The sequence below is a fragment of the Panthera tigris genome, chromosome C1 (assembly GCF_018350195.1).
Source record: "Panthera tigris isolate Pti1 chromosome C1, P.tigris_Pti1_mat1.1, whole genome shotgun sequence".
NCBI classification, from domain to species: Eukaryota; Metazoa; Chordata; class Mammalia; order Carnivora; family Felidae; genus Panthera; species Panthera tigris.
This window is the reverse complement of record NC_056667.1, coordinates 117,156,158-117,174,037: the sequence shown is the minus strand read 5'-3', so window position 1 is coordinate 117,174,037 and position 17,880 is coordinate 117,156,158. Positions and strand designations below refer to the sequence as shown.

The 17,880-nt window shown below is 37.0% G+C and overlaps 1 protein-coding gene across 4 annotated transcripts in view; it reads left to right on the top strand.

The window, feature by feature from the left end:
• The window catches only part of EPB41L5 (erythrocyte membrane protein band 4.1 like 5), a 142,589-nt gene that overhangs the window by 94,135 nt on the left and 30,574 nt on the right, over positions 1 to 17,880 (top strand). For all 4 annotated transcript variants that reach the window (XM_042994259.1, XM_042994258.1, XM_007091163.3 and 1 more), the window contains 2 exons: positions 9,804 to 9,967; positions 13,158 to 13,255. In XM_042994259.1, coding sequence (XP_042850193.1) covers positions 9,804 to 9,967; positions 13,158 to 13,255 — 262 coding nt within the window. The remainder of the gene's footprint in view (positions 1 to 9,803; positions 9,968 to 13,157; positions 13,256 to 17,880) is intronic.

Genomic DNA, 17,880 nt, shown 5'->3' with positions numbered 1-17,880 from the left:
TATGACTGGGTGACAACAGAAATTCTGTCTCATGGTTTTAGAGGCTAGAAATCCCAGAGATCAGTATGTAGGCAAGATTGCTTGCCTCTGAGGGCTATGAGAAAGGACCTGTTCCATGCCTCCCACCTGCTTCTGGTGGTTTGCTAACAGTCTTTGGATTGCAGAAGCATCACCCGATCTCTACCTTCATCTTCATGTGGCATTCTCCTTGTGTAGGTATCTGTGTCCAAATTTCCCCCATTTGTAAGGACACTGCACATATTGGATTAAGTGTCTACCCTACTCTCTGGTGTGATCTCATCCCAATTTAACTAATTACAGCTGCACACATCCTATTTCCAAATAAGATCACATTCTGAGGTGCTGGGCATTAGGACTTCAAGGTAAGAATTTGAGTGGGAGACACTCCTAACATGGGTACTTTTTAATCACTGTTCTTCAACAGAAAGGCTGAGACCATTCAACATTCTTGTGTATATGGGCTTCTATTTAATTTCATATAATTGAAATTAATAAAGGGTTTTCCCCCCTTATTTCTGGATGTTATAGACTGAATATTTGTGTCCCCCCCCCCAATCCATATGTTGAGAATTAATCCCCAGTATGATGGTGTTTTGGGGAGGTGATTAAGTCATGAAGGTAGAAGCCCTCATGAATGGGATTAGTGCCCTTAAAAAAAAAGATACCAGAAAGATCCCTCACATACCTCTCTTGTCATATGAGGATACACTGAAAAAAATGGTCTCTGAACTAGAAAGCTGACCTCGACCAGACACCAAATCGTGCCAGTGCCTGGTCTTGGACTTCCCAGCTTCTAGAACCCTGAGAAATAAATGTTGTTGATAAGCCACACGGTTTATGGTATTTATGTTACAGCAGCCTGAATAGACTAAGACCCATAGTGTATAAAGAAAATTATGTTCTGTGTCCATGTTAGAACCACAGTAGATAAACTCTCACCAGTTATCACAACCTTTTGTCCAAAATGATTGCTATCCACATCTTTAAAAGTTTATGACGAAACTTTCAAAATTACATAGAATATATGATGAACTGCAATATGTTCATCAACCAGCTTCAACAAATTCCAGTATTTCAATTTTTGCGTCTTCTATTCTCCATGTTACCACCACCAACTCTTCTTTTGAAGATGTTATTTAAATTTAAAAAAAAAAGCCCCACAGGTGACACTGAATCACTCTTAGGGGAGATACCATTTAGAGCAGTGGAAAAAGGCTTGAAAATGAACTGATGATATGGTTTTACACTAATAGATTTTTATAGTTTTAGTGCTAAAGATGAAAAGCGCCTGAAATGCCTTTACTCCAGTGGTTTCCAAATGAGTTTTTAGCCAAGAAATCATTTGAATTAAATTTACCTGGGAATTCTAAATAAAAGTCCTTAAAATCACTGTGGGGAGATCAAAACGCCACGTTTTCCTTACCCATAGATAAGTCACTTACATATATCTGTGGAATCCTTTGGGCTCTGTAGAACACATTTTGAAAACCAAGATAAAGTGATTTGTCCAAAGCTGTACTCCTGGGTGGTTGCAGAGATAAGACTCTAGGATACAGGTCTCTTGTGCAGAAATTCTCTTTGTTCTTACTACCTCTTTTTACAGTTTTTGAAAGAATTTTTTCTTACTTGGCTCCTAGACACTAGGTAAGTAAGTGAAATGTGGCCTTCATTTTTCTAGGAAAGCATGGAACCTTCTAAACAATGGCAATTCCTTTCCTTTCCACTAACTCAGTATTAGATCAACAAAATGATCTAAAGCTTTGAACTTTCCACAGCAGATGATTTGGGTTGACAGTCTCTGGTTCTTTAAAAAAAACAAAAAAACAAAAAAAAAACCCAAAAAACATTTAGAATACGTTGAATTTCTAAATGAAGTTGTTTCATTTTAGTTTCTTGTTCATTGCTAGTGTACGGATATACAGTTGATTTTTATATATTGATCTTGTGTCTTGCAACTTGGCCGAACTAGATAATTTCTAAATTTCTTTTTTTAATTGTATTCTATTTTGATTTTTTTATTTTAGAGAGCACGAGTGGGGGAGAGGGGCAGATGGGGGGGGGGGAGAGAGGATCTTAAGCAGGCTCCATGCTCAACACAGAGCCCAACACAATCCCATGACCCTGAGATCATGATCTAAGCTGAAATCAGGAGTCAGATGCTCAACTGACTGAGCCACCCAGGCACCCCAATAATTTCTAAATTCTGAGTTTGGCTAAGGTGGTTTTTTTTTTTTTTTAATTTTTTAGGACATTTTTACTTATAAAATTCATTTATTGGAAGTGTACAATTCCATCTTTAGAAATGTATAGAACTGTACAGTCATCACCACAATCTGTTTTAAAATGTTTTCATCATCCCAAAAAGTTCTCTTGTGCTGGTTTAAACTTAAGTAATGCTCCTGCCCTCCCGCTCCCCCAGGCACCCACTTATCTATTTTCAGTTTCTATAATTGCCCTTTCTAGACACTTCATATAAATGGAATTATACAATATGCAGGGGTGTATGTCTGGCTTTTTTCACCTAGCATAATGTTTTTGAGGTTCATGAACCTAGTCTGTTCTTTTTAACTGCCGACTAGTAGTCCATTGTATGGATATACACATTTTGTCTGTCTCATCACCAGTTGGTGGGAATTTGGATTGTTTTTATGTTTGGGCTACTATGAGTAATGTTACGAATGTTTCTGTAAATGTATTTGTGTATACAATAAGGTATCATTTCTCTTGTATAGACTTCTAGGAGGAAAATTGCTAGGTTGTATGGTAAATTTACATTTTAACTTCTCAAGGGTTGGCAAACTGTTTTCTAGAGTGGAAATGAATGAGGGTTCCAGTGTCTCGACATCCTGATAGTTATTTTGTCTTTTTGATTATATCTACTGTACTGAGTGAATGAATAGTGGTATCTCATTGTGGTTTTCATTAGCATTTTTCTGAGGGCTTGTGATACTGAGCATCTTTTCATGCACTTATCAGCTATTTATATATTGTCTCTGGAGAAATGTCTGTTCAACCTTTTGCCCATTTTTATATGGTTTATTTGTCTTTTTATTAAGAGTTCTTTGTATATTTTGTATACTCATCCCTTATCAGATACATGATTTGCAACAATTTTCTCCTAATCTGTGCCTTCTCTTTTCACTTTCATAGTGTCTTTTGAAACTCAAACATTTTATTATGGTAAAGTTCAGTTTATCAAATTTTTATTCTATACATTGTACCTTTGGTATCCTATCCTAATAAGAACGTTTTGCCAATCCAAAGTCACAGATACTTTTCCCCTGTGTTTTCTTCAAATATTTACAGTTTTAGCTCCTAATGCTTAAGTCTGTCATCCATTTTAATTTAATTTTTATGTATCGTGTAAGGGAAAGGTCTAACTTCATATATTTGCATGTATATCTAGTTATCTTGGCACCTTTTTTTTTTTTGAAAATATTATTCTTTTCTCCATTGGTTTGTGTTGATAAAAACCATAAATGTAAGAAATTCTGAACTCTTTCTTGATTTACATGTCTGTCTTTGTGTCAGTACCATACTGTCTTCATTATTGTGACTTACAGTAAGTTTTAAAATCAGATGGTGTATATCCTCCCAACTTTTGTTATTTTTTTTCAAAATGGTTTTGGCTATTCTAGCTTCGAACTTTCATACAAATTTTAGGATTGGCTTTTCAATTTCTACAAAAAAACCCTGCTGGAATTAGACAGTGAATGCATTAAATTTGTAGATTAGTTTGGAAAGATTTGCCAATATTAAGTGTTCCAATATTGACAATAGTAAATGTCCTGATCTCTGAGTATGAGATGTCTTTTCATTTACTTAGATCACCATTAATTTACGTGTAAATTCTTTAAGTGTACATGTCCTGCCTGTCCTTTATTAAGTTTATTCCTAAGTTTTTATTCTTTATGATATCATGAATAGAGTTTTAATTTCAATTTCCTGTTGTTCATTGCTTAGTATATAGGTATACTTGCTTTTGTATGTTGATTTTGTATCTGGCAACTTTGCTGAACTCATTTATTACTTTCTAGGATTTGAGGACAAATAGAATGCGAAGACAAATAGGATTCTATAATCTACCTGTAAAAACCTCCTTCTGTTTACTTCTTCCTTTCCATTATGGGTGTCCTTGGTTTATTTTTCTGTCCTTTTCCTTTTTTCTCCCCCCTATACTACATTATAGCTAGAACCTGTAGTATAGTGTTGAATAGCAGTGGCAACAATGGACAGCCTTGTCTTACTTCGTTTTTACAGGAGAAAGCATTCATTCATTCATCATTAAATGTGATGTTAGCTCTTGGTATTTTGTAAATATCCTTATCAGATTAAGGATATTCTTATCCATTCCCAGTTTAAGAGTTTTTTTTTTTTTTTTTTTTTTTGTTACCAAGAATCGTATTGAATTTTGTCAAATGCTTTTTCTGCATCTATTGAGGTGATCGTATGGTTTTCTTCTGTTAATATGGTATATTACCTTAATTGATTTTAGAATGTTAAGCCAAGTTTGCATACTTTGGGTAAATCCCACTTGGTGATGGTGGCCAATCCTTTTGATCTCTTGCTTAATTTCTTGTTATGTCTTTGGTATGGCTCAGTATCAGGGTAGTAATGGCTTCATAGAGTGAGTCAGAGAATACTGCCTCCTCCTCTATTTCTGAAATAGTTTGTTGAAGAGTGGCATTATGTCTTCTTTTAAATATTTGGTAGAATTTACCAGTGAAGTCATTTGGGCCTGATTTTTTTCTTTGTGAGGTTTTTAATTACTAATTCAATTTCTTTACTTATATGTGTCTATTCAGATTTTTCTGTTTCTTCTGGAGTGCACTTTGGTAGTTTCTGTCTTTCAAGGAGTTTTTTCATATCATCTGAGTTGTTGAACTTATTGGCATAAAGTTCATAATGTTCCCTTATACCATTTTATTATGTATATATATTTTTAAAGTAAGATCTGTGGCCAATGGGGGACTTGAATTCACAACTCCACGATCAAGAGCCACATGCTCCACTGACTGAGCCAGCCAGGCACCCCTCTTCTACCATTTTAATATCTGTAGGATCTATAGTGATGTCACCCTTCTCATTCATGATATTGGTAAATACATACTCTTTTTTCCTTATCACTTTAGCTAAAAGTTAACAATTCTGTTGAGCTTCTCAAAGAACTAGCTCTTGGTTGAATTCATTTTCTCTATTGTTTTCTCCCTTTGATCTTTATTATTTTCTACCCTCCTCTTACTTTGCATTTAATTTGTTCTTCTCTTTGCAGTTCATTAAAGTATAAGCTTAGGTCACTGATTTGAGAACTTTCTTCTTTTATATAGATATTTAGTCCTTTAAATATTCCTTTAAGTACTACTTTAGTGGTATCCTACAAATTTGAATATGTTATGCTTCCATTTTTGTTTAGTTCAAGATACTTTTCTGATTTTCTTTTTGGTATCTTTTTTGAGCCATTGGTTATTTAGAAGTTCCTTAAATGGTTTCCAAATATTTGAAGATTTCCCAAGGATCTTTCTGTTTTGGATTTCTAATTTAATTCTGTTCTGGTCAAAGAACACACATATTTAATATGACTTGAATCCTTTTGAATTTATTGAGTCTTGTTTTATGGCTTTAGTGGTAATTTTTTTTTTTTTTAATGTTTACTTTTGAGAGGGAGAGAGAGAGAGTGAATGAATGAATGGAAGAGGGACAGAGAGAGAGGGAGACACAGAATCCAAAGCAGGTTTCGGGTCCAAGCTGCCAGCATAGAGCCCGACGTGGGGCTTAAACTCACGAACCACAAGGTCATGATGCTAAATTGACTGTGCCTCCCAGGCATCCCTCTTACTGGTTATTCTATGCGCACTTAAGAAAAATGTGTATTTTGGTGTCTTGAGTGTAGTATTCTATAAATGTCAATTAAGTAAAGTTGTGGTTAGTGTTGTTCAGGTCTACCTTGCTGATTTTCTAACTGGTTGTTCTATCAGTTATTGAAAGGGGGTATTGAAATCTCCAATCATAATTACTGATCTGTGCATTACTCTTTGTAGTTCTTTCAGTTTTGACTTCATGTATTTTGAAGCTCTGTCATTAAGTTCATAAATATTTAGTATCGTTCTCTTGACTAAATGACTCCTTTATCCTGATAAAGTGATCATCTTCATTTTAGGTACTCACTCTTCTTTGTTCTGAACTGTACTCTGATATCAATATATTCAGTCAGACTTTCTTGTGACTAGTGTTAGCTTGATATATATCTTCTTCTATCTTTATTTTTAATCTTTGTTTATATTTAAATTGTTTAGATAGGCAGTATCTAAATCTAAATCTAAAATTTTTAGATTGGCAGTATCCAATCTAAAATTGGATTTCACTTTTTTAATCTTAACTGACAATCTCTGCATTTAAAAATTAGTGTGTTAGGTCATTTACATGTATTGTGATTATTGCTGTGATTAAGTTTGAGTCTGTCATCTTTGTTATTTATTTTCTGTTTGTCCCATGTTTCTTGTTCCTTCTTTCTGCCTTCTTTTTCATTAATCAGGTATTTTTAAAAATTTTTATTTATGTCTTTTCTTCAGTCCTTAGCTGTAATTCTTTGTGTCTTTGTTTTGTGCTGTTTTTACCGTAATGGTTGCTTTAGCATATACAACTTACCAGTCTACATTTAAGGGATATTATACCATAAGAACCTTACTATAGGTAGGGTACTTGTATTTCTGTCCCCTAGGCTTTTTATTATCATTTGTCAAGCATTTTACTATTATGTATATTATAAATTCCATAATACATTTTTCATTTTACTTCTGCCTATAGGTCTTCCTTTAATGTTCTTTTAGTGCAGGTCTTTTGGTCATGAATTCTTTTGTGTGAATATGGTGTTTTTACTTTGACTTTTTTTTTTTAACCGCTTTATTAAGATAGAATTCACATACTATACCATTCACCCATTTAAAGTGAACATTCAAGGGCATCTGAATGGCTCTGTTGGTTAAGTATCCGACTCTTGATCTTGGCTCAGGTCAGGATCTCATGATTGTGAGATTGAGCCCTGTATCCAGCTCAACACAGAGCTCTGTGCTGAGACTGCTTGGGATTCCCTCTCTCTCCCTTTCTTTCTGGCCCTCTCCTGCTCAATTCTCTCTCATGTGCATGTTTGCTCTCTCTCTCTCTCTCTCTCTCTCTCAAAATAAATAAACACACAAAAAAGAAAATCTTTCTTTAAAAAAAATAGTGTTTTTAATATGTTTGTAGGATTTTATAGCCTTTATCACAGTTTTATTTTGGGACATTTTTGTCCCCCTAAAAGAAACCCCATACCCTTTAGCAGTTGTTCTGATCAGTTCCTATTCACTCTCATGTTTGGGAGAGATCCCCTACCCTAAATACCACAAGATGACTGAGCATACAACATCGAACATGGGACAGATGAGATAGCAATGTATTAGTTACATATACTCACAGCTCAACGGAGGGGAAAATCTCACAACATACAGGGCCACATGGGTGTTGTACTTGGGATCAAAGTGAACAAACATGGGCTGTGGGAGGCAGCCTTTATAGTAACATGAGGATGAGGTGACCCCTGGTTCCCACTAGAAGGTGTGATTACTTGTTCAAATAATTTCATAGGCTGGCAGGAAAGTAAAACTCATTAAGTTAAAAACCAAGTAGAATGCAACTAGTACAGCTGCATGGGGAACTAACTTACTTACTTACTTTCTTTCTTTTCTTTTCTTTCTTTTCTTTCTTTTCTTTCTTTTCTTTCTTAAATTTTATTTGAAGTAATCTTTATATTCAACATGGGGCTTGAACTCAAACCCTGAGATCAAGAGTTACATGCTCTGCCAAGTGAGCCAGCCAGGTGCCGAAGCAACTTTTCCACAGGATGGGGTGGGGCACATATCTGGTTAAGAGTAGGGGAACTCATGGTTAGGCATTTGGAGCCCTGCGAGGCCCAATGTGTCAAGGCAGCAGTTAATATTGAATCTTAATTTCATGCCTTACACCACAACAGTGAGTCTGCATTCCTCCCTGATCCCTCCTTCATCCCTTGACCACCACAAATCTGTTTTCTATCTTTATGGATATGCCTATTCTAGACATTTCATATAAGTGGACTCCTACTCCTATGGTATTTTGTGTCTGAATTTTTCCCCTTAACGTCAGGTTTTCAAGGGTCATCGTGTTGTACCATCGATCAGTACTTCACACCTTTGTATTGCTGATTAGTATTCCATTCTGTGGCTGTATTACATCTTATTTATCCATTCTTCAGTTGATGGGCATTTAGTTGTTTCCACTTTTTGGCTGTTAGGAATAACGCTGCTCTGAACATTTGTGTACAATTTTTGTGTGGATGTATGTTTTCGTTTTTCTTTGGTATATGCCTAACTTTTCCTTTGCTTTTTAAAGCTTTTTATGCTGGATGTAAAATTTGGGTTGGTAGGGTTTTGTTTTTTTTCCTCTTTCAGTGATTTCAATATGTTCCCCTTCTGCCCTCTAGTTTGCATTGTTTCTGATGAGAAATCTGCTTTCATCTTTATCTTTATGCCTCTGACCACATAATGGCTTAGTCTGCTTTTAAGATTTTCTTTTTATCATTGGTTTTAAGTAGTTTGATTATAACATGCTCTGGTATAGTTTTCTTTATATTGCTTGTGTTCAGGGTTTGTTGAGATTCTTAGATCTGTGGGTTTACAGTTTTCATCAAATTTAGAGAGACTTCAGCTGTTATTTCTTTAACTATTTGTTTGGTCCCACTCCCACTTTGGGACTCCAATTATTCATAAAGTACACTGCTTGTCCCACAACTAACTGATATTCTTTTCATTTTGGAGGGATTCTTTTTTCTCTGTGTTTTCCATTTTTTATAATTTCTGTTGCTGTGCTTTCAAACTCAGTGCCTTTTCTAATTTCAAATCTCTTGTCAATCCCATTCAATATATTTTTCATCTCCGTTATCTCAAGAAGTTTGATTTGGGTCTTTTATATTTTCTAGGTCTCTGCTTAACTTTATGAACATAGAGTAGTTCTAATAACTGTTTTAATGTCTTTCTCTGCGAATTCTAACATTAATTTCTATTGACTAACTATTCTGTTAAATTTGCAATTTTTTTTTTTTTTTGGTAATCTTTCAGTGGATGCCTGATATTGTGAAATTTACTTTGTTGGATGCTAGATAATTTTATATTCTTGTAAATCTTCTTGAGCTTTATTTTGGGATGCAATTGTTACTTAGAAACAATATGAGCATTTCAGGTCTTATTTTTATGATATGTTAGGTGGGTCCATTGCCATGCCCAGTGTGGGTTAATTATTCTCCACTACTGAGGCAAGACCTTTCTGAGTATTCAGTACCCTGTGAATTATGTGTTTTACAGTCTGTGGAAGTAGGCCCTGTAGCCCAGAGTGAGCCTCATCTTCTCAGCTTAGGTCCTCCATGCCCAGTCTCATTTCACCTCTGCACCACTGCATGGGAATTCTCTCAAGGCCGTCATAGAGCTCACCATCTTTGTTTTCCAGATTGCCTGTGTTATCTGATGCCGAAATATCTTAAAAATAGTTTCTTTTCTTCTCCTTCAGTTATTTTGGGGTATGGGGGGGGTGCTAAATCTAGTCCCTTTGATGCCATTTTTGGCTGGAAGAGAAGTCTGCCCAAAGGGTTTTGACAGATGACTAAATCAGTTGGGATATGAACTCTTACATGGATTTGTTTTCATAGGATATTTTTGTTAGTATTTAAATTCATGATAAATTTCTTGATCTAAGTTAGTTTTCTTTCACCCTTACAGCTTGCCTCTGAATATTGATTTGCTAGATAGTCCAGACTTAATGGAAACAACCATTGATGATCTAATTGGGGCACCTGACACTCTGGAAACACCCCAAGTGCCAGATGAAGTTAACACAGTCACCGGGCAAACTGGATTAGAGGAACCTAAAGAGGAGTGCGGGAGTAAGTAAATGTTCTGTATAACATCAAGGACAACTTTTTATTTTACATCCCTTTGAAGTGAGCTATTTAAATCAGTTCCTTCAAGAATGTTTTATGCAATAGTTGAATTTTAAAATTTAAGGAAGAATAGTTATGCCTTCTTGCCTGTTTTTGGCTTAAGGGTCCATTGAAATTGTTAAGATTACATAATTGGGACAATTAAACATTTGTGTCATTTGGGGCGCCTGGGTGGCTCAGTCGGTTGAGCGTCCAGCTTCGGCTCAGGTCATGATCTCACAGCCCGTGAGTTCGAGCCCCGCGTCGGGCTCAGTGCTGACAGTGCAGAGCCTGGAGCCTGCTTCGGATTCTGTGTCTCCCTCTCTCTCTGCCCCTCCCCTGCTCATGCTCTGCCTCTCTCTGTCTCAAAAATAAATAAAAACATTAAAAAAAAAATTAAACATTTGTGTCATTTATAAGTCATTAAACATTCATGAATTTTCTTTTTTCTTTTTAATGTTTATTTATTTTTGGAGAGAGAGACAGCACAAGCCGGGGCGGGCGGGGGGGGGGTGGAGGCGGACAGAGAGAGAGGGAGACACAGAATCCAAAGCAGGCTCCAGACTCTGAGCTGCCAGCACAGAACTTGACGCAGGGTTTGAACTCGTGAACTGAGAGATCATGACCTGAGCTGAAGTCAGCACCTTAACCGACTGAGTCACCCAGGAACCCTAAGCATTCATGAATTTTCAAACTTGCTTTTTTTACTTTGTTTCTTAAGTGGAAATTAAGAGAAAATTTCCTTAAAGATTTCCTATAACACAGGATTTAATAGATGTTCAGACATCCCATTAGCTCCTAGGAAGTATTTTGTTATTAATGAGGACTGTTGTTCCAGACCCACAAAAATAAATAATCCAGGAAGAGTGCTGCTTAACTTTTTAAAAAGTTAAGATACCTAACAGGAAGTGAGCCCCTCATTACAAAAGGTATTCAAACAGAGCTTAAATGATGTTGAAGTTGTGACAGAAGAAATTCTTGTGTAGCATGGGGGTTTCATTAATAAGACTTTTACTGAGTTCACATTTGTAACGTGTTCAGAGTCATTCAATGAAAATAGAGTGTTTTGATATTAGGAATTAAGGTTTTATAATCTTGGTATCCAATTTATTCTGTATTTTCTTTTGGCTATAATATCAAAATCCTGATTCACATAGGTAAGTAGCTATACATGGTAACTTTTTTAAAAACATCCTGTAATTTTAGGATGTTCCTCAGACAAACAGAAGTAGCACAAGAAGCTTTATTTCAGCCAGAACCCCCCCCCAACCCAGAACCCAATTTTGGGGGGTATTAAGTTATCAGCATAAGCTAAAGTATTTGTGGTCTCAACATCATCATGTTTAAAATTTAGTATCGCATAAAGAAGCGTTAAGAAAACCAGGAGATGGCAATTAAAGTACATAAACGAAAATGGAGGATTTGGGGAAGATCAGTGTTGAATTTGTGATTTTGTATGTTAAAATTACTGGAAAAGTTTTAAGAACTGCCAGTACTGGAAAACTATCTCTGGAAATTCTGTTATCATCGTACTAGGATCAGCTATGGGAATCAGTATTCCTTAAAAGCTCCCTATCTGGTTTTAATGTGTAGCCTTGGGAGGGATCCACTGAGTTAATGAATGGACACTTTATAAGATCCCTTTGACGAGGAGAAAATGATTTCATAGTTTTTCCCTCCCTTCTACCTAATTAAATAGAAATTACTGGGCATGGGGCGCCTGGGTGGCTTAGTTGGTTGAGCATCCGACTTCAGCTCAGGTCATGGTCTTGCAGTTCTTGAGTTCAAGCCCCTCATTGGGTTCTGTGCTAACAAACAGCTCAGAGCCTGGAGCCTGCTTCAGATTCTGTATCTCTGTCTCTCTGTCCCTCCCCTGCTCATGCTCTGCCTCTCTCTGTCTCTCAAAAATAAGTAAATGTTAAAATTAAAAAAAAAAAAATTACTAGGCATTCAACAGCTTGCTTTTTCATGAGACTGTGTGAAAATTCAAACTCATACCAGATTAGTCCCTGCAAAATAAGATTATTACAGAGTGGCTAATTTAAATAGAGTTCGTTTAAAGCTGAATTGTGTTTAATATATTATCTTTTCAGTGGTTAGAGAACTTTATTTGTAATGTGTTTTGCAGCTAGGTGGAACATAAGAGAGACAAAAGGCTTTTCCTGCATTGCACCTGTGTTATCAATACATAATATGTTGTATCGGTCAATGAATAAATGTATGTCCTCCATCTGTTTGCTTCATAAAAGTGTAGTTTTAGGCAGCGTATAGTCAGGGCCGAGGAAAGAAAGTGGCAAGGCAAAGTACTGAGGTCGGCAGGAGGAGCTTGGGTTGTGGTTGTGGAAGGATCGTGTCACAGGTGTTCTCTGCCTTTTCTTCGGATATTTTGGCTGGTAAGCCTTCTTAACTGCACATGCTCTTGAGATTCCATATCCAGTGGCTTTCTAGGAGTACTGTAGATACAGGGCAATGTTCCTGTTTGGGTTAACTTTTAAAGGCCAACTGGGACTCAGTTATCCACACTTTTTTTTTTTAATTTTTTTTTAACGTTTATTCATTTTGGAGAGACAGAGAGAGACAGAGTGCAAGTGGGGGAGGGGCAGAGAGAGAGGGAGACACAGAATCTAAAGCAGGCTCCAGGCTCTGAGCTGTTAGCACAGAGCCTAACACGGGGCTCGAACCCACGAACCATGAGATCATGACCTGAGCCGAAGTTGGATGCTTAACCGACAGAGCCACCCAGGCTCCCCAACATGCTCTTTTTTTTTTTTTTTAATGTTCATTTTTAAGACAGAGTACGAGCGGGGGAGAGGCAGAGAGAGAAGGAGACATAGAATCTGAAGTGGGCTCCAGACTCTGAGCTGTCATCACAGAGCCCGATGAGGGCGGGGGTTGAACCCACAAACTACAAGATCATGACCTGAGCCAAAGTTGGACGCTTAACTGACTGAGCTACCCAGGTGCCCCTGTTTGGGTTAACTTTTAAATTAATAGTTACCTGGTTCTAGAAAGAAAATGTATTTATTCTGTGGTCATCTGGATTATTCCATTTAATTTTTGGTAACTGGTATTGGGGAAAAAAACTTAAGTGTATTACCTCACACAGCTGTGACAGATTGACAGACTAAGGGGCCATGTTGCCATTTTTTCCCAGCATTAAAAGATGCCTCAGAGAAGCTCAGACACCTTGAGTTGGAAAGCAGTCTGTTGCTGTCCTCCCGTCCCAGCGTTGATGTCAACATCAACAACCAGGTATTCAGATTTCTCCCTCATGTACCTGTACACATCTTCAGACCTTGTGGAAATCCCTGCTTTCCAAAGCTGATGCTTTCTCTCTTCTTTCACTGGGGAATGTGTGTGTGTGGACTTCTTACAGATCTCTTTAAAAAGCACAGTTCATGTATGTTCTGGAGGAAAGGAAGAAACTTGGGCCATGATAGGAACTGTAAAGTCATCTCCTGAGTGTTTTTAAACACACATGCAAAGTGTTGTGGTTGCTTTAAACTTGTTCTTTTGATTCAGCCCATCCTCTTTCTAATTCTATTCAATGGGTTGTGCTATAGTTGAAGAACCAGTTGAAAGCCTTTCAAAATTACAGAAGGATTTGTTCAAATGGGAGCTGCTCTGTCCTATAAACAAGGAAGAGAATGGAACTTGAGATGCTTCAGCTTTGTCCTTCATAACTTTTACCACCCTGTGCCCTTGGAGTTTTAGGTGTGAGGTGGGGGGTGCATCCCAATTTAACATATTAAACTTTAGTTCATTGTTTGAGTGTAATTTAAAAATTTTCTTAAATAACTTATAGAGATAATTAAAAATAGATCAGATGAGGTAAAAATAATTTGCTGTGTCAGCTACTAGGTGTCCCTACTAAATGGAAGAGTAAATTTTAGATAATGATCTGGAGACACCCTTTTTTCCATATATAGACAACAGATAACAAGGATCTGTTGAATTAATTTTGTTGTGGTTTTAAAGAGGAAAAGGGACCAGCTGATTTGTAGTGTTCTTTCATCCTTGGATAACTAGCTGGAATTTCTTCAGAGACCAGTATAACAGAGAGAGTGATTTTCTTCTTTCTTGTCATTGTTCAAGCTATCTTTTTGAATCCAACTTGGTTTTCTTTTTCCTTTTTCTGTTTTTGCTTAGGAATGTCTTTTACAAGCTGATTAAATTCCAGAAAGGCTTTCATTTTCTTGACCCCTCAGTATTTTTCAATTATATTGATCTGTTTGCTTTCATATCGTCCATTGTTTTTACTATCTCTATAGGTAGGGGAATGCAGGGTCAGAGACAGAGGGTTAATTGAAAGCTCTAGATGAAAGTTTTAGAGGGTTAGGAATTAATTTGAGAAGAATTTAATGAAGGACTAGAATGAACCTGAAGGAGAATGGTGAATCTTGCTGGGCATAGGGTGGGAGAAGAGGAATGATTGTTCCACTGGAAGGGAGTTCATGCAAATCCACTGAATAGCAATGTGTTTCTTTTGTAAAATTCCCTGCATGTCTTATTATAATATCACTGAGCCTCCAAAGCAGAGAATCTGTTAAATTAATCTTGAAGACTTGAAGAACGAACAGGAGTGTGGGTTCAGGATAGGAAAGGGAGTGTAAGAGTAGGTTAGGTAAAGGACAGTGGCTGCCGTAAAGGAACATTCTGGGGTTCACATAGCTAGAAAAAATGATAGCTAATATTTAGTGAGATTAATCAACGCCAGGCAGGAATAACAAGAAAGAACTCAGTGTTGTATTAAAAAAAAAAAAAGAGACCTCTTTATAACTAGAGTGCTATATACAAGTTTGATTCCTGTTTTATATATATGATACATTTTTAATCCAGTCTGATTTCTCTACCTTTATCATCAGTAGATCACGTTTTCTTAGGGAATGCAAATTAATCTTGATATAAGCTTTACTAATTAAAGTAATCTTAGAATGAAAAACCTGTAAATAAAATACATTAGGGTAAAGCAAAGTACCAATTTTGGATGATTAGCTCTAAGAATTGTGGAACTGAGAAGCTGTAAGCCAGTGACAGAATGTCAGGCTCAGACTAGCACTACTGACAGCAGAGTTGACTTCAAACTCATGTCTTGAGAACCCATTTTAGAGGGACCTTATGCCATGGGAGGCCTACATTACCCAGGATTGATGCAGTCCCTTGACATCCTGATACACTGTTGATTCAGTTCTACAAACGTGTTTATTGTTTACTTTCTGTAAGATAAACTAATAAGATGAAAGAAAACAGCTAAGAAATACAGTTTTTGGAAGGCAATATCAGGATCCATGAAGACTGACAGGCTGGAATGATGCACTATATATAAGAATATATGTTATAAATCTGAAAATACAGGATTAGGATAGAGAGGTAGAATATAAAACAAGCATGTGTAAAAAAGTGTTTTAGGAATATGTAAATGTGGTTTGAAGTGTGACTGGCAGAACATCTCTGTTATATTAACCAAAAGGGTTTAAAAAGGGAGGTCCAAACATAGTATTATTATAGTCATTTCTGGGTAGCACTCTTCAAAACTGATTTAGGAAACTAAAGCAGTTTGAGAAGAGAAGGAACTGAATGGTGAAAGCTCTTGAAGCTGAGTTACAACTAAGGATCAGTAGTCTCAGGAAATAGCATTTTATTAAAAAAATTTTTTTTGACGGGGGCGCCTGGGAGGCTCAGTCAGTTGAGCATCCAACTTTGGCTCACGTCATGATCTCTCGATTCGTGAGTTGGAGCCCTATGTCGGGCTCTGTGCTGACAGCTCAGAGCCTGGAACCTGCTTCAGATTCTATGTCTCCCTCTCTCTCTGCCCTCTGCATTCCTCCCCCATATGCACTCTGTCTCTCAAAAATAAATAAACATTAAAAAAATTTATTTTTTAATTTTTTTTAATGTTTATTTATTTTTGAGAGACAGAGACAGAGTGTAAGCAGGGGACAGAGAAAGAGGGAGACACAGGATCCGAAGCAGGCTCCAGGCTGTGAGCTGTCAGCACAGAGCCTGATGCAAGGCTTGAACTCACAAACCAGGACCATAACCTGAGCTGAAGTTGGACGCTTAACCGACTGAACCAATCAGGTGCCCCAGGAAGGGCATTTTAGATATCTGAAGAGGTATTATGTGGAAGAGGCATTAGTGTAACCTGTTTTAATAGCCTCCAAGAAGAGTTGAGGTCAGCGAGTATGTAAGAGGTGTGCAGGTGTCACCTTGATATGAAAAACATTTTCTGGGGTACCTGGCTGGCTCATTCAGTGGGGTGTGTGACTCTTGATCTTGGGGTTGTGAGTTCAAGCCCCACATTGGATGTAGAAATTACTTAAAAATAAAATCTCTAACAAAAAAGAAAGGAAGGAAGGGAAAGAAAGAGAGAGGGAGAGAGAAAGAGAGGAAGAAAGGAAGGAAGGAAGAAAGGAAGGAAGGAAGGAAGGAAGGAAGGAAGGAAGGAAGGAAGGAAGGAATCATTTCCTAACAGTAATTTCCTAAGAAAGCAGCACGTTCTTCAATGTGGGAAGTTCCTCAGGCAAAGATAAATTAACCACATTATGGGCTCTTTTGGTGGTTGGAGGAACTGATCATTCTGTCCAACCTTGAGATGCTGTGATTAAGTGTCATTGTTGGGGTTCTTCCCTCTTTTTTGTAACTCCTCTTTTTAGAAATTTATTCACAGTTTCTGTGCTTGACCTATGTGTTTGAAGTCCTTTAGGGCTTATGCTGGATCAAGATCTATAAATTTTTCAAGTTACGTTCCTCCTCTTAATTACCTGAGGCAATTCCAAGATTTTCTTTATCTCCAGATTTCATTTTAGAAATCATTTTTTTCTTGTTCTTCAGTCAGCAAAAAAAGTGCTTAAAAAGGGGTGCCTGTCTGGCTCAGTTGGTGGAGTGTGCAACTCTTGATCTCAGAGTTGTGAATTCGAGCCCCATGTCAGGTGTAGAGATTACTTAAAAATAAAATCTTCCAAAAAAATGCTTAAAGTAACAAAAGTTAAACTGCATTTATTAGTGAGGACAGGTGGCCTAATTAAGACATGCATGGCCCATGGAGAGCAAACTGAGGGTTATTGGAGGGGTTGTGGGAGGGAGGATGGGGTAAATGGGTAAGGGGCACTAAGGAATCCACTCCTGAAATCACTGTTGCACTGTATGCTAACTAATTTGGATGTAAATTATAAAAAAAAAAAAAAAAAATTGAAAGAAAAGTATCAGAAAAAAAAAAAAGACATGCATGGCCTTTAGCAACTGGTCTTTTTTGGGAAAAGAATTAAAAGTAGGGCATGACAACTGTATTCTATTGACTAGGAATTGGCGGGCTATTTCCATGAAGGGTCAGATAGTAAGTATTTTAGTCTTGCCAACCATACTGTCTCTGTTACAACTACTCTGGCATTGCAGCACAAAAGCAACCACATAGGAATGAGCATGGCTGTGTTCCAGTAAATTTTATTTACAAAAGCAGGTGGTGGGCTAGATTTGACCTGTGAGTTATACTTTGCTGACCTCTTCTCTTGATAGTTAAGAACTTAATCTGCAACAGGTTGCCACCATATATGATTTGGAATAATCTGTCATTTTTACCCTTTTGATTTGCTTGTATCCAGACTTTAAAAAGGTATAACCAAGAACTATCTCAAAAGCCAAACTTGGCACACAGAATAAAACAAAACAGAAAAATGAGTTTATTTTAAGGTTTCAGTCTGCAAGCCAGGGACCTGACAGCTGCAGGAGCAATGAGTCCTGAGTTGCTCACACAGAGGAATTGTTTATGGGGTAAATATAGAAGTTTTGTGTTTTTTTTTTTCTCCCAGCTGATTGATTGCTTAGTGGTCCTGTTTTATTTGGATCAGGATAGCTGACTCAGGGGAACAGGGAAGTCC